This window comes from Rhopalosiphum padi, chromosome 3 (genome assembly GCF_020882245.1).
Source record: "Rhopalosiphum padi isolate XX-2018 chromosome 3, ASM2088224v1, whole genome shotgun sequence".
Taxonomy (NCBI): Eukaryota; Metazoa; Arthropoda; class Insecta; order Hemiptera; family Aphididae; genus Rhopalosiphum; species Rhopalosiphum padi.
In genome coordinates this window covers 33189035-33214464 of record NC_083599.1, presented here as the reverse complement: position 1 = coordinate 33214464, position 25430 = coordinate 33189035, and the positions used below count along the sequence as shown (strand labels likewise).

The 25430-nt window shown below is 26.4% G+C and overlaps 1 protein-coding gene across 2 annotated transcripts in view; it reads left to right on the top strand.

The window, feature by feature from the left end:
- LOC132927398 (uncharacterized) overlaps positions 1–25430 on the top strand; it is a 199823-nt gene that overhangs the window by 158620 nt on the left and 15773 nt on the right. For both annotated transcript variants that reach the window (XM_060991918.1, XM_060991919.1), the window contains exons 8-13: positions 292–497; positions 7191–7547; positions 8175–8242; positions 9126–9330; positions 10195–10346; positions 13953–14090. In XM_060991918.1, coding sequence (XP_060847901.1) covers positions 292–497; positions 7191–7547; positions 8175–8242; positions 9126–9330; positions 10195–10346; positions 13953–14090 — 1126 coding nt within the window. The remainder of the gene's footprint in view (positions 1–291; positions 498–7190; positions 7548–8174; positions 8243–9125; positions 9331–10194; positions 10347–13952; positions 14091–25430) is intronic.

Sequence of the window (25430 nt, the reverse complement as noted above, 5' to 3'; positions counted from 1 at the left end):
TTATGACAAAATATGGGTGAAACATATTATAAGCTATGTCTTATAACTAATAAACAAAAAATACTATCTTAACAACCATAAATCATATTTTCTATTTGAAAAGTAAATCATTGTAGTATACGTCTTAGTATTAAGATATTAATATTAAGTAACCATTTTAAAAATGTAATGTAATAAATATAATCGACAGTGTAGTTGGTATTATAAATATTCTTCAATGTTTTTTTTAGTAGATAGTAGACACACATAAATGTATATAAATATGTATTTAACCGATGTTTTTCCATGTAGGTCTCGACTCGAAGCCTTCGAACAAACGTGTTCAGTGGACCAAACAACAAGCCGGTGTGCTGGACCACCGTCAACGTGTCGTGAGTCCATTCTCGGTATCCTAGGAACGATGTTGAGGACGAATTGCGCGTGTAAGGACACGTCTCCTTCTAAGTTCTACGATTGTATGGGATGGCAACGGGTGTTTTGGTTCAACTCGTGTGTGGGTACGTATACGCACGTATAATATTATATAATATAATATAATTATTATTATTATACCAGGAAATGAAATTATTACGACTGCGGTGTAGCTAAAATGCCTATCTAGAACGCCGTGCGATCATAATTTCATTGTTTAATGTTCAGAAACACTAATATATACGACCAATGGCTATTACTAATAATGTAAAAGCTTAATTTTATTACGTACTTCAAAAATCCGATAATATATTATACATTTTATATTTAAACTAACAATTTCATATTATATCATTGTAATCTTGTTGACCGATTGATTATTATTTTTTACCTCTGAAACCATATCTATAATAGTTGTAGGGCATTGTTACAGAATTATTGGTGCTTGTGGCGTTGTGATATATAAAAATATCTTTGTAGTATCGACTACGATGGTGAAGTGACTATTTCTTACTTTCATTATGCAGTTGATGTAACACTCATATCAGATCAAATATCTGCAATAAATATTTGATGTAAACTTTTGATCTAACAATCTACCTACTTCATGTTATGTAATAGAGATATAATATCATATTTTACAAAAAAAAAAAAGAACAAGCATAAAAGGTTATATTTAATACTAAATCAGTGTCACGAAAGACGAGAGTTCCATTTTGGAAATACTGGTTTACGTCTTGGACCCATCGAACCCAACGGCCTTCAAGGTAGAGGATCCAATATCAACTGACACATGGTGACTGTATGGCCAATGTGAGATAATTGGAAAAATAACTAAACCTGTTGAAAGAAGAAATCCCAACTGTAAAAACTGTCATAACTCAAATAAGGCACCGGTCTAGTAACCTAGTCTGGTGCTATGCCTGTGACTAGCGCATACATCTATTAAACAATCGTCCATGCGATGGTAGGAGACAGTCAACAACTTGAGAATACCATGTCCTCCAAGCCCTAACTTGTGCACACGCAAATTACACTTAAATGCATTTGTATTAAAGTCAAGCTACGCTTAAACCAAAATATACTAACACTGTATTCAATATCAGTGAATGTAAAACATACATTTAAATTATTAATTGTCTAACTTTTAAATAAATACAGTCAAGCGGAATGTACAACAAAGTTCGATTTACCGTGTTAGGTTATAACATTTTTATAACTAACAAATCAAAATCAGCTTTTGTAAAACATTTTATACATTAATAAAAATTTAAAAAAAAAACAGACAGTGTTAACTCTCAAACCGATATACAATTAAAACGACATTTGATACAAAATTCACCATAACATAACAATTGTATGCATACGTAAAATGTGATTTTAGTAGGCTTTTTATTAAAAAAGTTTGTAATGTTTACAAATCCTAATTTTATACTACTAATTGCTGAGGAATGCGAATACAAATATTATTTTATAACATATTTTACCACATACCTATACTACTTGTCCATATATAAATAAACTTCTATATTAATTAGTTTAATTTATCTTTGAATTGTTACCGATATTGCTATTAATTATATAATATAAATAAGATAATCATTTTCGAAATTACGTGTTATTGTTTATATAGGTTATGAGGTTAATTTATCATTAGAATATGTATAACCAATTTAGTGTTATATAATATAATCGTTGTTGTAAGTACGTGGAATTAGTATTCATACAGAAAAGGCTTCGCAATAAGATTTCCTAAGTGATAGTTATTAAAACTATACTTATGAATATAATTATATCAATAATAATAATTAAACAGTATATTATATATTCAAACAGTTTATTTTTTTTAAAGTTGTTTTGTATTAGTTTTGTGATGAGAATGTTATATATTTTTTTAATAATATTAATATAAATGAGAAAACTGATATGAAATTTTCATATATATGTTAACAAAAAAAATTACTATATTTTGATATCATCATAGATAATTAAATATTATTTATAATGTACTGTTATTATCCGTATTGTTAAATTAGTTATATCAGGTATTATATTATACAATTTTCGACGTTATCTAGCTGTTACAATTTCTATATTTATACATTCATTGAATGATATACTATTCGTTTTCAAAGGCATTTACAAACGATTTCTTCTTAGTTTACTTAATATTATTATTATTATTTTTAATTAACCTATCAAGATTTTTAGGTTACGTAGGATTTTTGATTTTCCAGTTCGCAAATCGTGTCGAAGATACCAATAGATTGGTCGTATGTAATCAACATAGGCAACGTCAATACAATTTTATGTCGTACCTTCAAATGTTGTATATTAGGTCCACATCATGATACATCTATACGCATTTATGTAGACTGTTATTGTTATGCATAGTTTGTCAATAATTCTAGCAATTAAGCTGCTTGCTGTAATCTATTTAAGTAAATTAAAATAACATTAATATAAAATCTAAGTGATTACAATTCTAATGTTTGATTTAACTGAGCAGTGTAATACACCGTAGCTATTATGCACATTTTATAATTTCTATAAAGAATATTCAATGCGTTTAAAAATGGTCACTAGACTAATTGGGACTAATAAACGATAATGTTATATAATACTCGTAAAATATATTTAATGAAATTAAAAACAAGATATTAGATTTAAAATAATTATCCAAAATCAAGCCCTACATAATATGATAACATCGAGAAACTAATTTGACTGAAACTCTTTTTCAATCAAATTATATAACCCATATTTATACAATAAGTCATATAGATACTTTGATTGGTCGTTCTATTAAATCCGAAGAAATAGAAGAAACCCAATTTTTCCATTGGATATTAGTATGTACTATGAAGATGTGATTATAGAACTGCTACAAACTAATAACATTGTTGTGGGAGGTTGGCATTGTGGATTTAATTTGTCAATTATTACATGCCATGCTACCATATGAAAATGAATAAAGTTCGAACAAAGTTCGACTGAAACCAAATTTGTGAAGTTTGATATGTAATTGAAGATAATCCAGCCGAAGTAAAATAAATGTAAATAACTCGAAAAAATACTGAACAAAGTACGCAATGAACCAGTATACACAAAAAAAAACGTATCAAGCTATTTCAAAGGAATATATTATCATAGTTTTAATTAAAAAAGAAATACATTCCCTCTATTATTTTTTTTTATTAATTGATTGATTGATTTTAATAACACGAAAGAATTAGTAAGAAACTCACTGGCAAAAACATAATTCAAAACTTATTGAAACAAAAGTACTTTTATTGGACGGAAAATACTGATTAAAATAGAAAATAAAAACCAATAATAATCATATTTCATTTTAATCAAACTATTCTAAGGAACTGTGTCGGCGATTGTGGCTTTTAACACCACAGCAGTTAACATTTCTCTAACTTGTGTAATCATGCATATAATCTTAGTGTGCGGTCTCGTTTCCATATTCCTCGAAAGCTTGTTTACATTTCAGATAACATATAAACAAAAACCTGCAGATAAGCTGAATAAGTGTAATTTAAATATTGTTCTATGATCATACAAGCCTCATTATGTCATTATAGTACAATTATGGACGCCTAATTGAAAAAAATTCGAACCAATATGTAATACACGTGAAATACAATAACTCAAAGTCAAACATATTATTAAATAATTCCGCTAATGCACCGATGACCTTTATAACCTCACTTATGATATCCCAAAAATCTTGGACACATCACTTTGACAAAACCTAGAACTCGTCAAGTGAATTAATTATTTTTTTGTTTTATAATATAAGATTATCGTGACTTTAAATGTATAATTTTTTTATATACTAAACAATGTATTAATAATTGTACATATTACGGCTATTATTGTAATCAATGTCAATTATTATGGTCAATAATAATAAAAAAAAATTGTGGTATGTACCTCATATAAGTTTTATATTTAAAATGTTATCGTGCCAAGCGCAGATTTTACATTTTATATGAATAAATAATCATACAAACAGAATTATCCGATATTACTTTTTAAAAATTATTATTCCGTGCAAATACAAATTGAAATGACTTACATATGAGTAGTATAAATTGTAATTTAAACTTATTATTGTTAATAAAATTTAATATATAATATATAACTATTGATAATTTTAGTTTTTAGTATATATTATAATTGTAATATTAAGTATACAATCGCGTAGTTAAATAATATAAAATATAAAGCTGTAAAACAAAAATTATCAATAGTTATTAAAATGATCATCTAATTAATATTAGAGAAGTTAAGTTATATAGTTATAGTGAATTTACTTTTTTTTAAGATTTTTTAAAGTGTTTCAATGTTTAATTAATAATGGCAATATATTATTGTATAAACATAAGTCAATAAGTGGATAGTGTTAATTTTGTATGCATGATAGGTACTTTGATACTAGATATTTGTCTTATATTATATCCGTACTCATGTTATTATTATCATTATTAAAGCGATCGTTTAGCAGTTTATCTTATATTATAAACGTAATATTTTTTTATTGTTTTATGTTGTGCCATGTTAATAAATAAAATGTTTAAGATAGATGCTACCCTATATTTTTACCCTTTAACCGATTAAAAAAACATAATATTGTTTACTAGGCTTTTTTCAAAAACATCAACACATAATTTTATTCACTTTCCTGTGTATTACTCACATAACAATTATAATAAAACAAACATTGAAATCTTTGACGTTAAATGTAATCGTCTGCTTTCCAGCAAATAGGTCTACGCTACACTGTTCAATTGTTTCTGTGTTAATATTTAGACTTTTCTTCTATGAATATACAATAAAAAATAACTAAGTATAAAATAATAACCATGTAAAAAAATGTAAAAATAAAACATTTTAAACTGAAATATTAAATTTCATGATCATATAGTTATAATATTATCCATGCAATACATGCTAACACGGAAAAAGGCATTGCGTATCAAAACGTATAAAGCTGTAATGGTGTAATCCGTACGTACATAATTCATACTCGAAAATAATACGAACGAAAATAGAAATTTATCGTTCCAAATGATTCAAGATAAAAACACACATGTACAGTGGCGTAATATATGTATGTCTCGCTGTGGTGGGTGGTATATTGTGTATGCAATGTGCATAATATTATCACTACCACTGTGAAAGTATCGCCATAATAAAATTTCTGACGCCGAAAATGTGGTTTTATTATTGTACATATTCTCCAACAATTGAGATAGTCTTTCTAAAAACTAATATAAATTTTAAAATAATAAAAAATAAACCATCCAACACTTAATTAGTATATTGTATTATATAATTATTAAATAAAAATAATATAGCTGTAATGAACAAAATTAATTTCAAATTTAGATTTTTTTATTATTACAAAATGATAAAAAAAATAAATAAAATAAATTAATTCCATTATTCCATAAACATTCGGTATTATTTAGATAGCCGATTATAGTTATTAATTATTGTTATTTATGTTTATGTGCATATATTGGTTTTGGATATCCATAAAAAAATAATACTAAAGAACGAAATAAAATCACAAGATATTAGTTTTTTGCACGTTATAATCTCCTTTAAATCCCAAAATCAATCAAAATGGTTAAATTCAACTTATAGCTATACTTTTACTATTTTAAGTTTCTATACAATAACGACATTTAAAATCTTAGTTAATTATTTTCGGTGTAACCATCCGTTTACCATTGTAATAAATTTGATGCTGCAAATTAAGTAACCTATACCTTAGTTGTTATACTAGGAAGTAGGAGTTAATATTACTTGTATAATACCTATTATTAATATTTTTAATACCTATAATTTTATTTTCAGAACAAAAATATTTTTTTTTCTCATAAAACATAACATCTTAACAACAACTAATACTATATAAACGAGCTTCCATTGTGTATTTTTAAAATTGTAATGCTTGTTTTATATTAAATAAAAAAAATACATTTTTTTCTGAAAGGGAAACAATTTTTGTGAGTGCAATTTGTGTAGTTACCTCACTAGCTCAAGGAGAGTTCTTTTGTATTATCGAAACAAAAATAGTTCCACAGACATAATATGATTAGGCATATTCGTATTCCATCGTGTGAATTTTTTTCAACAATATTTAATACTAAAACGTAGTTATACGTAAAATATAATAATATGCATGTGCATATTATGTGAGTATATCATACTTTTTGTTGGAACGTCCGAAAAATGTACGTACATCCGACAAAATGCGGTTTTAGAGCCTTATTTCCTGTAGCAGTAATATATTTCCATATATTCATTGGTCATTTTTATTATATGTACTTAAGTGTGTTTTTATCTCCAAATGTTAGAAAAAAATGAATAAACGGTTACGGACTTATATGATGTATGCGCTATAATGGTAGCCCTGAAACGTTGTCAGTGTATAATATAATATTATAATATATTATACATTATATTCTATAGGTTTTATACAGAAAAATATCGATCTGGTGATTTCGATATTTTTTTTATCTTATTAAAGTTAGAAGCGAATCGTTGATGTAATGTCTTTTACTTTCCAGCTCAGATGATCTTAAAACTGTAGCCAAGGTCATTTATTAAATATTAAAAATATCAATGTAAAACCATTATTATTTCTTGCTGTGAATGCATTGCATAGAATGCAAACCATATTTTATGACGTCGGAAAATTTTACGGTACCTAACAATATTATATAAATTTTAATCGTTTTTGGATTGCCGTTTTACAGTTGAAGCGCAGAGGGATTTCCATATGACCAAGATAAAGGATTCAGTGAGACTGTTATCGCGTCACTTTTACACAACCACCGCAGTGCCGGTCGATCATTACGACCAGACTACTGCGATTGCGGTCAGACCTCTGTCGTCGGCAGTGCCGTCGACCGAAGCAATGGAAGTGCAAACTACGACCACGGTCAGAGTACTGATAGCTGGGAAAAAATTTCGGTCTGATACCACGACCACTGCGGTCACCACGTCCAAAGCTACTACGACTTCGGTGGCAACCACCGCCGTGACAACATCCATCAGCACAGTTTCAACGACTGCATCTACTACCCTGTCTCTCGCCTCTCAAATTCCTTTGCGTGAGTTAATAATTGTTCACTCTGCAGTAGTGTTCAAGTGGTTTCGTGTTAAATTTTACTTACCAAATAATAATTATGGAAATTAAACCACAAAACCCGGAAAGACAGTTCGTCCAACCCAATTTATTTTATTATAACTTAAAAGTCGCCTATTTTTATGTTTAACATATCAATTGAAATATATATCGAACATTGCATTTGCATAATTAGAAATGAAAAATTAAGTTAACTAATTACTACTACTAACTTTTGTTCTAATCAATATTTTCGTGCCCAATTATGATAACTTTAAACCGTTTACATTATACACTTGTGCTTACCTACATTTTTTAATCATTATAGATTTCTATACAAATTATATCATACACAGTGCATCGCATTACTGTTTTCTAAAATTAAAAAATTGTGTTGATTTTCTACGGGACACTGAACTTTGATTGTAACTTTATTTTTTTGAATAGAATTATAGATTTTTGTACTTTTTCCTGTTTTTAACTATAAACATTAATGCACCAAAAATAAATCAATCTATATCATTTATTTAAAACATATAGCGACATAATTATTTGTATGTTACTACTTTAATCGTCCGTTTTTCTAATAAAATACCAAAATTGGTTAATATAGGAGGTTGCAGTTTGCAGAGATCGCCACACTACAACAAACAATTCATGTCTGAAGGTGACGTAATCAGGGTAAGTATCATTAATATTGTGTTAGTAGCGCACATGCAGGAATAACTAAGCTATGATGATTATTTAAAAAAAAAAAAAGTAATAATATAATATACTCAAAATACAAATACCTAATAAAAAAGATATTGAAATAAAATTTTAATTGGTATATAAAAAAAAATGATATGTCACTGCAACTTAACTGTTACTTAACTTCATTGTGCTAAACATTGTATTTCGTTATGATTCATGTGCTCAGAAATAAAAGTTCTTAAAATAGCGAATTGTTCATGAGATTAATTTTAAACTTTAAACTGCGATATCTTCTTTCATAATTAATGATTGTCATACTTAAAAATTACCAAAGTTTTTCTACGTATAGTCTGACAATTTAGGATTTAAGGCTGAACTAATCAAAACTTAACGTAAAAAAATGATTAAGTAAAAAATGTCTGCTAAGAAACAAAAAGTTCTAATAACAGAAATATAAAAAAACATTTTGGTTGTGAATTTATATTTTTCACTTAGAACTTTTTTGTGCTCGTGTTTTTATTGTATGTTCGACACTATAAATATGATATATTTCTTTTTAGTTGTCACTTATTTATTTGATTATGTAAATCGAACATATCGGATTTAACACTACAATTAATAATTTAAGTCCAAAACCATTTATTTACCAATGCATCACTATTAAATAATAAATAAGTAAATTTTACTGGTTTTGAATTGTAAAATATTTTAGTACACGTTAATGCACTTAATTCCAAAAAATAAGATTTTTTTCAAAATGCTATAGATTTACTGATAAAATTGCTATTGTACCTTGTGTATAGTATACCGGAAACACCTTAAAAATATAATAAACAACAATCTCATGAACTCTTTTTTTTTATTATTATAGCTACACAGTTTGGAGGACAACTCGTGCTCCGAGGTGTGCCACTGCAAGACCGGCGAAAGCTTGACTTGTCAGACCATCTGCGTGGAAGTCGAACCTTGTGAAACAGAAATAGCGTACTACCATCATGAGTCGCCAGCGTATATCGCATTTCGCGGTCGTTGCGTGTGCTACGTTGGGCGATTTATTTGCATGCGACCGAAAATGGGTATGATATTATGACAACATTTGATTATTATCGTTTTGACCTAAAAAAAATAAAACAGAAAATCTATGTACCCACATCAAAATCATTTGCTTCCCTGCCGAGATTAATCTAAACGTTACTTTGTGTGATAAGTAGGTGTGGGATAGAATTTGATGGCCATAATATTATTTAGTAATCATGCGAAGTAACCGTTGACTGTGAATATTTTTCAAATACCATTGGTCATAACTGTTTAACTGTTATAGAATATCCATTATTTTCTAAGTTTTTTTTTTTAACAATGTTATTCTGTTCTTTTTTTAATAATATGCTATACATAATTCTTCAGAAACCATCTTTTTTTTTCAAACGTCTCACATGACTCGTTGATAACAAAGGGAAAACTATTGTAAAGGTTCTGAAATTACAGCTATAGTATTGCAACTCGCTACGACTAATAAATATTATAGGTATATATAAGTATATAATTTTTGACAAAATCAAAAAAATAATATAACTTTGACTTTTTGTATATTAAAAATCGTGAATTGAAACATCTAAGAAAATAAAATCTAATACTTTAACTCAAGTAAACACAATAAATATTTCAATAGGTTTATGATCGTAGGGAATAAAAAAATATTTTAATAATCCAGCCATACAATAAAATATATTCTATAGAATTTTTCTACGAACTAGTTCTTCAATTATTAAAATACATAGTACAGTATAATTTTTATTATTGAATAAAATAATGTTGTTTTCTTTAGAATGGGTTACCTTCTTTGAGAGCTCTCTAAAAATAAATAAATAATTTATACATTTTTGTATCTAGTGAAATTTACAATATTTTAATAATGAAATACGTTTGATTTTTCGAAACAGGTTCGTATACGCTTGTACCGGGCGTGTTTCTATTCTTGGGGTACAGTGAAAAAGACGAACAGCTGTTGAAAAGTTTGGATATTATGAACTTTGAGATAAAAGATATCGTTTACACTATACAAAAGTTCATACAAGAGCACATGGTGTTTAACGTGAGTATCGCAATATATAACATGTAATATATTATTATGTTGTTGTTGTTATTACTATCTTTAGTACAACAAATATAGCCTGAAGATCAACATTGCATGCTATATTATGTGTGTATTATAGTGTAAGATGTAATAATAATTAATAATTACTATGCAGTATAATATCGTTATAATAATATGTATATTGTATATTTACCGTGATCAATAGCGATAAGGAATGGAATAATTGTACGATAGGTAGAGTTACATAAGTCAAAGTTGTGTATGAATCTTGAATATAAAGTTTTCCATATTGCAATGTACCTACATAATTATCATGCGTAACCACTCACTCATTAAACATACGTACTGATATATATATATAAATAAATATATTATAATATATCCACAACTTAATTGTATTAAATGAAATGAAACTCAAAGAAATGTTCTAACAAAATTAGTTTTATGAATTTTCAATCTTATATTCACGAAAATCACAAAAACGGTAATTTAATTTTTTTATTTCGAGTTTCGAACAAAAATAAAATTATATGGTCTTAATCATATTTAAAAATAATTAGTTAGACGAAATTCGGGTAATGGGAGAAAAAAATACCACGAGAATAAATAAGAGTAGGACAAAATTATAATTGCTTAAAGTTAGTTATGTACCAATAAATAATATTATATATATTATCGTATGTTATATTAATTTTCTAGTCCAACGAATGATATAATACCTTATGAGGATATTGATTCTTGGAGGATAAGCTCTATTGTGTTTCATATAATATTATGTATATATACATATAATATAAATGCAGGATGATTCTTGTATCACAAAACACTCGTTATTTCAAAAAGTCTTGACTTTATCAATTTTTTTTCAAAATTTTTAGTTTCGTGCTTTTTTAAAACTATATAGCATTTTTATTTTTTTCACCTTTATATTTAATAGTGAAATCGCTATCAACTTTTGATTTTCTAGTGAAAACATATACCTATTTAAAATGTCACAAAATAGCCTTACTATTTCCTTTTAACGTTAAAATTATTATTTTTGTTTTTACTGTTAGTGAGCTATAACTGCTCATAGCTGAGTGGTTTAAGGATTTTAGATGTTTTTCATACAGGTTATTACGGCCGTGAGGCGTTGGTAACTACAGATACAATGCATCACTGAGTCAATAGTCGATAACGAGTTTATTTTATATGATTATATGAAATAATAAGAAGTATTATAAAAACAGAAAATCACCCAACTTTGAAAAGCTATTTCTCTCTAAAAATGTAACGAAAAATAATAATTTAAACGTTAAAATTCATTAAAAAATAGCCCTATTAATTTAGTACATATATAGGTTGATATTTGAAAATCAAAAGTGGTTTCACTATTAATAACAAGGTGAAAAAAAAATAAAAATGTCATAATTTGATAAAAACATAAAACAAAATATTTTGAAGAAAAAAAATGAGAAAAAGTCAATACTTGACAAAATAATGAGTGTTTGATGATAAAAGAATCACCCTTGATATATATATATAGAATAAAGTATTATTAGATTATATCTTGACAATAATGTAATGCGTTATGATTGTCGTATATAAATATTTTTTTGTGAAACATATTGCCATATTGGGTAGGCGTGTTTATTATGGTAAATTGCAGCGCTGAGCCTGAACTCCAATATACACAAACAGTCCCGTTTCCCGAGAGGAATGTAACCGAAAGAGATTAAATTGATATCCTACTGCTTCTTCTCTTCATTACGTTGAAAGAAAACAAAAGCCAAATATCGATTTCTGTTTGCGAAACATTTCGAGCAGATAACAAATTAAACCGAAGGAATCGTGAAAATGAGTGTATTTGGAGATTAAAATGTCGGAAAATTTCGAGTAAAAAAAACAAAAAAAAAAGGATTTAGGTTTCTAAACACTAGCTGTCTAGTATGCGTGTAATAGCGTCACAATTTTAATTACTCATAAATATTTCAATGTCGTTCACGCTATTTTTAATTTACTCTCCTTATACCGTTAATTTTCTGACGAGTTGTGTTTTATACGACCATAATATATTCTATCAATTAAACCATACACTACCCACATATAATTTAATTAAACGAACATAACAAAGCTATATATATATATTAATTGCCACGCGTTCAGTATAACGAGACAGTAGACGTGTTATAAATCCAACAATTCACATTCACAAACATTTTAATTAACTAAGTTTGATGAAATTTGTTTTTTCTCTTAACGCCAAAACGAGTGTGCGTTCCGTAAGATTATTCTCGAATCCAACACCACAATAACCGATATATTTTACGCGCGACGTTCCGCTTGAAATGTAACTGATTACGTTGGGTAAATTGCCAAACTCGATTGTTGGATTTAACAGTTTGACTATGACATTCAGCGTGTAGTTAAAGTGATTAAATTAGGTGTAAACCGAAGAATAAATATGACCAACCTCAGTCCACGCAGAATGGTATTTACCGCCAAACCGAAACACTCTTTTAAATTGAATTAATGTGATTGTTTTTACTATACTCCGATGAAACAACAAAACAAAACGTACCTAAATAATTTAATTTACGTAGCGTATACATTATTGATTCCGACATACAGTTCAAGTCAAACATGATCGCATTCAATATTATATTATTATTATTATTATTATTATTGTTACGTGTTTTCTGTTCTTTCTACCGGTCGTCTTAGTTAATTCAAAAATATAATATTTCCGAACAGTAGCGATGATGGACAATTGTTTGTACAGACATGACTTTTTTTAGTTTAAATGTTTAAAATATCTATATAAATATCTATATAGTACAACAACGATAGATTTATACAGATCCGATTATTTATATTATATTTTTTTCTAGAAACACGGTTGAAGGGTATAATAATAGTAATGTCGGTTCAAGTATTATGATATGACTATATAATATATATATAAGGGCTGATAGAATGTCCAATGAAAGTATTTTTGTACTTTTCAATTAAATTATTGTAATTTATTTACTTTTTTTGTAATTAAAATTCGAATAAGGTGAGTAGATGTAGATCATTATTGGTTAATTATTTGTATAATTTGAGTTTAAAATATTCTTTGATGTACAAGCGATAGATTTTATATTTTTATACTATGTTCATTTGAATAATATTTGTTCACGAAGTATTTATGCGATCAGTTTGTATCTGCGCTGGATCGAGTATAGCCACACTATTATACACCACTTAATTAATATCCACTAGGGATTATATTTTAATAAAGTAAAGAAGAAAAAAAAATCGATAATTTTGACGTCATTTAAATTATTCTTCCGTATTTAATTAAAAAGTTTGAGTCCTTTGCTAAAGTGTTTATAAAGCAATTTACAATCGTTTGGTTTTATACTATTAATTTATTTTAGCGTTTACGATTTCTCGGCGGCTGCACAAAGGCTGTTTGTGATAATAATATTAATATAATGGCATACATACGACCATAATGATAATATCACATAACGACAATATTATAATGTGTTACAAACTTTAAAGTTGTAACTTGTGTGGTATTAACATTATTATTATATTACACCTTGTTGTTAATAGGGTAATAATATATGTTTTCAGACTACATGCAAATTGCAACTACACAGCATGTCATTTGAGAATATGATCATAATGGGAAAAGCGTCTCAGAAACTTACCACTGGAGGTTATCTCAAAAACGATGCTACGGATATCCGGTCTTCCGTTCTCCAAGATAATGTAAGTTTGCCGCAATATTTTTCATGCACACACCCGCGCGTTTAACATGCACCGATAAATTCATGTTATGTCCATTAATAATTATGAAATCATAACAATAATTACGCAGTGCTAACCGTGATAATGGCGTAAAATTACACTCTCTGATATAATGCACATTAATTACCAATAATATGTAGCTTTTTATTATTATTAAATATGCATAATAAAATAATATAGAGTACGTATAACCATTAGGCGCTAATGTGGAAACACGACAGCCGGTTGATGGCTACATCGTAAACGTAAGCACCGTTAAATACTATTAGTTCAATTTCACATGGTCCTGAAATTTAATTCGTTCGCAATAAAATAATTTATATATCACTGATATATAATAGCATAAATTTAACAACAAGCATTAAAAAAAAAAAACGGTAATTTTCGAATGTTTATGACTACCATCGATATTTTTTTAATTTGATTTATAGAGACTATTCTGTCAATTTAATCCAGTTAATATACATTTGTGACAAATAATTTTAGCTACAGCTCTTAATTTTATGAATCGAACTAAATGTCAATTTTTGTTTTTTATTTAATTATAATTAATCAAAGATATTATGTTTTAATTATTTTAAAATATATTTTAAATTAATTAATTAAGTATTTATATACAAAAAAGAAAAATAATAATATATCAAACAGCATGATAACTATAATTAGATATTATGTAAATGAACAAAATTTTACAAAATGAAGTTGATGTTGATGATAAAAATGAAATCTGACATCTCGAGTTCTGAGTAAGGCGTTGTTTCAATCAGCTATTTATCTTTTATTTCTTATATGGTCTTTGATTCGAATCTTCAAGAATGGTATTTCTGTTTCATTGTGAATAATAGCTGGTTAAACACTTAAAATTAATCATTGTATATTTTTGAGATATTCTGAGAAATTTATTTTGTTTTGTTTAATGATATTAAATATAATGATATTCTATTTGAGATGCATGAACAGTTCATTGTTGACATAAATATGAGTAATCCTTTTAATTTTATTATTTTTTTTAAATTTATTTGTTTTTTATTAGTCGTGAAAATTTAATTTGTAATTTGTATTTTTTTAAATTTTTTTAAGCTGTAGTCTATTAGGGGCTTACAGTGTATATTCATATCTATAAACTATTCCTAATTGACCCTGTGACTGACTTATTTTTATTTATACGTATTTCCCGGTTAACATTTTTTACCAAGGAAGATACTAAAGTATTTAATTGATTTATCTTGATACATAATTCAAATTTGTGCTTGATTATGAATTGTTATTTGAGTTGTGTTTCACCTCAGGTAAATATGTTTGCTTCACGTTTAGTAGAGCTTAAAGTGAATTTAATTTCAATTTTATGAACCATTCTGTTATTGGATCTAGAGACTTTTTTAGGTTACTTATTGAATATTTTAGATTTATATGTTGCGTTACGACAGTGGTATCGTACGCATATTGCATACATTTCTAGTTAGTAGGATAACATGATGAAATATGTTAAACAGGATAGGTCCAAAGTGTAACATTTGGGATAGAAAATCCTGTTTTTATAAGGAGTATAAATTATGTCACTATTTTTACTTGAAAAAGTGTGAAAAATGATGATAGTACATTGTAGAGTTATAATGGTAAATATAGAAGTTTGTGTAGAAGACTTTGGTACCTACCACACTTTTTCGTTGTTCTATGTCAGGTTGAACAATATTATCATTGTTTTGTTAATAAGTTAACTATAATTTCGTATATCTGTTGTAGGTAGTTGATAACTTGTTGAATAGGATGATTTAGAGAGTCCAAATTGATGAGGTAGGATAATTCTTAAAAACGGTTTTATTCCATTATTGGTAAATTCTTTTTAAGAGTTGGGAGTTAGTTTGGAGTAGACTTATTGGATTATAGGTTTTATGTGACCTTTTTGCCGGTCAATGCTTTTGACAAATAACAAATATGTTAGTAAGTATGGATTTTGAAGTCTACTGACGATTTATTTTTATCATCAGTTTTACCATTTTATCATAGCTTCCGAAATAAACGAAAATAAATCGTCATTACAACGTCGTAGATTTAATAATTTAGTATTATAATTCACTGTAAACGCCTCTCAAAAGTGTACTATTTTGCGTGCTATAATCCATTATAGTAGTCCTAAATTATTCAATGTTAGATAAAATTCGTATTGTGCAACGTTTTGAATTTAATGTTAACATAATCATTTCAATGTATAGGTATATCGATCGTATATTATAACATTCATTTGTTAGTACCCTTTGAATATCTTGGACAAATTATATTATGAACTTCGTATATTTATATATATATATATATATATATATATATAGCGAACATTTTTCAGTCACCAGAATATATTGTGAAAAACAGTAAAAATTAAAACTAATAGCTACACATTATATCGGCTATGGTGTAACGATAAAAGTAATATTAACAAATAGGTAAATAGTTACTTATAACTTAAAAAATGTTAATTGAAAATAAAATGCTAATATAAACATTATTTAAGTATCTACTGTTATTGAAAGAATACTAAAAAGTTGTTTATATAATTACAACTATTTGTATTGAACTGTATTTTAAAAAAACTTTTTGGTCTTCGTAAGCCCTTTACGCGTACATAATATATATAGTAATAATATTATTGTATATAGGTATCGTATTAAACTTGAAAAGGTTGAAATATTTTTAGTTTTTAGGTCATTTACCACGTGTAAACAGTATAACGCTGTGTAAAATATTTTTTTAAAAAGTAAAAATAAATTTCTTTATCTACTAGTTATATTTCACTACTCATAATATTCTCGAGAAGATTTGCTATTCTAATGTATTTGTGGAAATCTAATTAATTAATAGGTAATATTAGTGTTCTGCACACTGCACCAAAGTAGTGCGGCCAAAAATGTATTATTTGTATAAAAAGATTTTTTTAGTCAGCTGATTAAAACTAAATTTTGTAATTTTTCCTTTTAATTTCTAATAAATTTTATTGTATGCAAATTATACCAGGTTATAATATTACTATTCCATTAATATGCGTTCATTTTTCCAATAAAAACGATATTAATAAAACTGTCACCTCTATTATGTTGTCACTTAAAATGATTAATACGGGAACAATACTTTTATCTCTTGACTTATTGTTATATACATCAGTTGGAAATAGGTATGTTTTTATAACAAAAAAAAAAAACAATCTTCCTCGATAAAACAATTTTGTATTTCATATTTATGTAGAAAATTATATCATGGAATAACTAGAAAACAAAACAGTTAACAAAGCTAAATCGAGTTGTCAAAAAATGCTTCTGTATTTCAATGGCTGGTAAAATAGTTATAAAATAATGAATTTTATATACATATTTTTTTTCTTTTATAGGGAGAAACACACAAACTTCCCATGTTTTTTACATTTACATGTAATTCAAATGTCCAATCTTTTCAATTCTCAAATTTAAATGTAATAATACCAGTTTTTATATCATAGAATAAATTCTGAAAACACGCGAAAAAAAGTAAAACGACACAATACATATTAAAATATTATTATTTCTTATCCTACGAAAAATAAAAACCTACATTTTTGTCTACAAGGTGTCATGCTATTTACGTTTATTTTAATTTTAACATTCAAATATGTGAAAATCTTAAAATATAATATCTTAATCAATATTAAACCATAAAATGTTTTGATTTGAAATGCATTTTACGATCTTACACATTTATCTCATTTTAGATTTTTTGAAAATATTATACCACTGTTCACAGTTTTTGTTTTCATAAACATATTTCATATGCTATATTACTAATGATAAATGATTAATTTATTACCTTTAAGTTTTTTTATCCTTTAAGTATTTATCAAAATACAAGTTTTTGATAAATATACTCAATTTTTTTGATTTATTGTTAACGTATCGATTATTGTTTTTCAAATGATGTACAATAATAATTAAAAATGTTTGCTTAATTTACTCATAAGATTTAATTTTATTACTCGAAATTGGCACGACTGTTTCGATCATCAGTCCTGTTTTTTATTCACAATGCCCATAAAATATTAAAACACAATTTCAAACATAAATGTTGTGATAATAAAACAATCAAATAATGCGACACGGCGTTTCTTTTATCCTTAGTTTGTTCTGTTCGATTTTTCGTTACATTTCAAAATGTAATCTTTTTTTAATAATCATTGGGGAATCACTTATAACTGCATCTATTCAGGGTTTATTCAAAACGGATTACTATAATGTAATTGGTTTTATATACCTCATAAAATTACACGTTCCGAAGTAATTTAATTATTTTTAGTGCCTAAACACACGGTATTATAGTAATAGCTATCAATGTGTGATGTTTATAAAATTATTAACGGAGATATAATTTTATCATACACCAGAATTTATTAAAATATAATACTATTGTGTACACATTATATTATAGACGTTGTATAATCTAGTGGTAGATTTGGGGTCAGACAATGGTCATACTACTCTTTTTTTTTTTATTAATAAGCAAAGTGAATTTTGTGATTACATGTTATATTATTGATTAATGTATAATACATTTTGAACGGAACTACCATAACTTTTTTTATGCACACTACATTTCAATAATCTATTCATCATATCTAACTTATTTTATGTAATAAAATAATAATTTATGTATAACATACTAATATAAAATGTATATTGTACATATATATATATATATATAATATAGGATGATGATGTTGTATTATAAACGGGAAACTATTTTAATTTGTATATTATCTATTATTAAGAAAAAAACAATAACTTAAAGAACGGTGAAACATATCTATTTGGGAGACGTATTAATAAAACAAATATTAATTATAGATGAAAAAAATTTAATTATATACTTAAATTTTGTATATACTTATTTTAATGCCGTTATCAGAGATAGCTAACGATATTCAAATAGTGATAAATATCGATACATTTTAAGAATTATTCGGTACCCACATCAAAACAAGTTCTATCTAATGCCGAAACAAAGACTGTGAATAAAAGTATTTAGCCAGAGAACAAAAAAAAAACTTTAATATACAAATGCATTGAATTAAAGATACTTTATTTTTATCAGAGAACCTAATATTACTTATTATGTACCAACAATGATCAAATAAATTAAATGAAAACAGATTTAGCTTTCATTAAAACCACTTGTGTTTTCTCAATACTCAAAATAATTCATTAAATTTTGTTATTTTAAATTTTTAAGGAAGAAATTAATATATTAATTTTTTTAATTATGTTTTTTTTTTATAATTTTTTATAAGAAAACAATTTTTATTAATTGTTTCAATTTTCAAATTTGGGGTTTCTGGTAAAGCATCGGACGTAGTTGTTATTTTGGAGGGTCAAAATTATAATAAAAGTACCTAGTAATTTTTAAAATGAAAGGGAGAACAAATAAAAATATATTGAAAAATTAGAATTTTTAAGTAAAAGCAATTTTCGACTAAACCAATTTTGTAAACTTGAAATTTACATAAAATATTCATATTAACACTTACTAGAAATGAATTAATTTTCAAACGTTTTTGTATATTCTTTTATTATTATTATGTATTTACATGAAAATGCGATAAAAGTTTTGTTTTTGGGTAAAATTTTACAATTTTTATAAATTTAAAAAATATCGAAAATACGTCATTGCCATTTTTTTTTATATATATTATATAAATCTTTAAACGTTAATTAACTTCATGAAAATTTGCAACATTTTCAAATTAAATTCCAATATTTAATTCATACCTTAAGTTCAAAAATGTAATTCAATGTTTAAACTAGTTTTATTTAATAATTATAAAAAAATAATTAAGCAAAATTACACCAGTATAAATAGACTTTAAATTATCAACAACATAGTCATTATAAAGTAATCTAACTGAGTATAACCAGCTTAGATTTCCCTAAAATTATCCTTAAAAAAATGTTAATTTTAATATTAACCGAATAAAATAGTTATGTTATTTATAAACATATACCCAAAAACACCATAAATTATGTATTATAGATTGAGGAAGTGCAAAATTTTACCTACATCAGCAAAACTACGTAGTTTTCCAAATTAAAATTATGTATTTTTAAAAATTTTACTAATCGTCATCTTAAATAATTTTCAAGTATAATAATTTTAAATATAAATATACAAGTTTAATTTGTATTCCTTAATTTAATAATTAATAAAAATTATTATTTTTAATAAATAAATAAATACATATTGTATACAATTATCAATTTAATATATTTTTCTGCATTAACATTTAACTCTCGCTTTAACTTTTAGAGTTAAATATTTTGTTTGTTAACTATTAACGTATTGTTTAATTTGTTAACGTTGACTTTCCTTCGCTAACTTAAGCCAGTTTTATTGTTTTCATTAACTTTCGAACCTTTTAACTTTTTATATCAGGTAAAATTCGCCGAAAATTACAAATTGTTGTTATACACTAAAATTACCAACTCTGGTCTTTCTTCAACAGACCTCTGTATGACGAACTTTTCCGTTACCGCCTCCCCACTGTGTACAGTACTGGTGTATATCGGTAAAATAAACAAAACCTTCAGCTGCAGTGCAGGTAAATGTATTCGAAACGCATTCGCCGCCGACGACGTACTTACGAGCCGGAAGGGCTGCGATTGCGGTGAAGTCACGAAGCATCGTAAATTTCACCGATCTCCCTTCGCCAATGGGACGTGTTCCGTTTCCGATTCGTGTATCAAAATCGTTTGAGCGTTATATCGCCTACGACGGGTACCGTTGATTGTCACCGTTTACGCGGTGTTTCGTGTTATTTCTATAAATGTACGCATAATAACTACGCATACCTAGGTATTCAAAAAGCGGATTCGGCAGGCACGGCTCATTTATGTGCGTACGACATACATCCGATTGAGGCAATGGCAACTTCAAAGACTTACTACGTCGCTAGTCACATAACAAATATTTTGACAAATGTCACGGGAACCTAATGAAGTAACTCATTTTCGTTGACTTGAGTATAATACTAACGAAAATAACAAATACGTCGTTACCGATGTTAGATAAGTTACTCGTTTACACGTTACTCGAAGATTAAATGAAAGTAACTTTCAAGTAAAAAAATAAAATAAAAATACAAAAGTATTCCTCTAATTTTATATCAATAGTCAATGTCGAAAACTAAGTCTTATAAGCCTGAAGTTTTGCTAAAATAATAAGTTTTTCTGTATTTTTGCTAATATATAATTAATATATGAACTATGTATTTTTAATTTTAGTATAGAGTATAGACTCACTTTATGAACTAATTATTTAGAATTAAATGTTATACTAACACGGCGTTATGAATAGACGATTTTAGGTACACCACTGTCGTAGGTTCATTTTTCAGTTATCTGGCAAGTTGGGTTTATTGAAATACATCAAAGAATAATATAATCTCTTATAAATTTATAATATTACGCATGAGTGAATCGTAATTAGTAAATATGACATAATAATAATACAATATATGTATTAAACATTTTGTTAACATTGAAATACTGAACGCAGTTTTTAGTAACGATCAAGAATGATAATATGAATAACAATACAAAATTATAAAATTTTTCATGGTAAAATAGTAATTTAATTTTATAAAACGTTTAATAATGATGTACAATGATTTAGTTCAAAATATTTGTTTTGTTTCATTTATATCGATATGAAATCAAAAAAGTTACTATAAACTTAATAAACAATTTATTTAATTAAAAGCAATATATTGGCTTCTTAACAAATTAATTAATGGATCTTTTTAGAATCATATACACGTTACACGTATAAAAAAAATATGTATATATTAATATAATAAGCAAAAAAATAAAAATAATGAATATTAAATTATAGGTACATTATTTACATTTCATCTAACATAGATATTCCTCAATGTTTTGTATAATTATTGCTTCTTATTGCCTTCATAAAAAAAAAGGAACTATGTTGCTTATAACTTTTAAGTACGGGTAAAAACACGATGTAGACAACGGAAAAGGCGAGAATAATTATAAAGGCCTAACAACGATTATATACGTTCATTACGGGAGCCTTATCGACCAAACTCATAATAAGTACTACTTATTAAAATATTATGTAGTCATAATGCGTTTATCGTTCTTTGACGATAACCGACATTGGTTTACTGTTAAACAAAACTTAAATAAATAGAAAAAGAAATTCTAACTAATTTATATCTATGCACTTTTGATAAATTAGTCATATCGATATCGAAATATTATATCGTTGTGCATCGCTAATATTTAAAAAAATTGTACAACGAATAATATAGTCTCGTTTTGGCGATGGAAACAGAATCTAGGTTTTTTTTCAAAATAGGTTTATTATATTGGTAACGCACGTGTTGATAACTCGTCATTAATATTGTAGAGTATTACGACAAAATCTATAATAATATAAGACATATAATATATTGTTGTTAACGTAAATATATCAATTCTCCGTTCCATCGCATATGTTTTAGTCATAATATACGTGTTTAGAAACATAGGGCTTCGGGCACACATTCATTGTAGTAATAATGTAGTGTCTCTTTTCCGATAACATATTTTAACAACATAGTCATAATCATAAAGTTTTACTTTAAATAACCCCCGAGTAATTTGGCAAATCTTAACGCCCCAAAATGAGTCATATCATAATGTTTTGTTTATAAAACTCAAACCCCTCAACATTTATTACTTTTAACGTTCACTTTTTATATTTTATTTGATAATATTATGTTTTTTAAACATTTATTAATACATATTAAATTGTAAAATTACAAAACGCATCGTACAAAAAAATAAAAAATTGAAAAATTACAATATGTGCGCTTTGAAAATATTTTCATCAAGCACAGTAAAGTTGTCCCTTTACGATATTGTGCATTTTGTGCCAAAGGAAATTTGGCTCCTAAGTTCCCGTAAATTCATCACTGGTTTTGGCAATCGATTTTTTTTAGTCATATTTACAACGAAAGTGTTTAATATTATATACATTTTATTTGTCGTGTATTAATTGTGTAGTCAAACGTGCCAGTTTAATTTTAACTCTTGCATTATTAAATATGTACGCCTACATTCTAGAAATACGGTTATAAGAATATTTTTCAAATAATATTAATCATATTATATTATGTACTTGAGTGGATTTAAGACTCTGGTAAGCCCTATCAATTTTTAATAAAAAAAAAAAAATACTTAAACGCTTGATAGAAAAATATATTATGGTATACCACCTGTGTAGTTCGATTTAAAAATGTAAAGATATTTGCGTTTATAAACAATTCTATTTTGCATATCGCTGGTAGTATATTTTTATACTTAAAATTATTATTTATTTATGTTCTATTAGAAACTGGCCAATTTATAAAAGATTCAACGCTTTATTGTTATAAATAATTTGATTAAATTGAAAAATGTATTCAACTAATGCAAAGTAAACTTGTTTACGAATTAAAATAAACTTGTTTATACACTCATCAAATTTTTGCACGAGTGACATTTATATTATTGGTAGATAATTTTTAAAATTTCAGCGATAGAATTATAAAACATAATAATGAAAAAAAATCACAATAATTAGGAATTAGTTCTAATTGAATATTATATTTTATTACTGAATATATGTAAAATAAAATTAAAAAATGCTATCGTTCTTGTTATTTTGAACTGATAAAATCGTAAATAAATTAAAACGTAAAAAAAAAATACTCATATCACTTTACTTTTACCGAAAACTAACGACAAATGGCTTAACCAAATAAGTAGCTGGTACTTAAGTTTGGTGGTCAGGGTGCACCGGATCTATATTCACTACTCATAATAATATTGTATATTGCCTGTATTTTTATTTTTTTCATATTCTTCTAGCGAAAACCGCGTGGTTCATTGGTGTAACACTTTACTGCTTTACTGTAGGTGAGCTCCGACGGCAATGTTCAGTATCACTGTAGATGCTGTGTAGTGACATTATTATTATTGACTTATTGTCATTGAAATAGATAAACGTTATGCTATGAACTGAAAAACAATTATTGAACTATACTCTGAACTCCTCGATATGATATTGTCCACAAGTACTCTTCGGAAAAGTTTCGTTATAATAATATTACACTTTCACAAGTCGTTGTGTAATATCGCGCCGGTATATTTATCACGCATTCGTCGTTTGTATTGATCGTACCGCAACGGCCATTTTATTGTATTTTACGAGCTTTCCGACTGAATTTTTATTATTATTTGATCGATTCGCAACGGTATATTATGTATGTATTGTAGTTGTTTAATAATAATTTATTATCAGATCGCATAAAAAAAAAAAAATAAAAAAAAAATAAATGATCGCCTATTTTTGCTTCCATAAATTCTGAACCTTAATCTTGAGGGATTTCCTTATCTTCTACATTTCACCGAAATTCTCTAGCTTGGTCCTGTCATCCAGTTTATAATTCATACCAACGAACGAACGTTAATGTTCTGCATTTCAAAATTGAAAAATTAAAATAAATTAAATAACATTCCTTCGAGGCATCGAAAATAGTGGCCTGTTGCGATGAGTGCGTTACATATTTTATGTTGTAATATTGGTATAGAAATCAACAATAATGAATCATAGCCTTCGTAAAACAATCCTGAGAAATTTCATAGTAAGTTTTATGATCCATTTGAAATAATAAATATACATTTATAACAACGATGACACATCTTCTTGAATAATTTACTTTTTTCTAACATTCGCTGTTATTGAAAACATTTCTAAGAAAAACGAAATTTTTAAAATGCAATGATCAATTCCTTTCTAATTGGTATAAGGGTATTTGAAATGGTTCAGAGCTTTTACTATCTAAATGAATTGCAACACAATGCTTTATAAATTGGTTTAACTATTCATTTAATAATATTTGCAGTAAGTTGTATTATAAATTGAACTCTTCAATTCATAATATTATAAACATCCAAGTTCAAAGTATTACAGTTGTCATGTTACTAGGAATATTGAATACAGCTATTATTTTTTTTTCAATAGAATGATACATACTTTGTGATTATTTTAACATTTTTTTTTAGATTATTTTTATCATCTTTTATTTAACATTTCCTATTTATAAAAATAATGTAATATTATGTACGTGTGTGATTTGAATTAATATAGTTAATGAGAGACGGAAATTCAAGTTTGCCTAACAAAAAGTTGCTTGAAAAATCCAAGTTGGTTTGAACTCTTTCATCGGCTCACGTGAACTATTTCGTA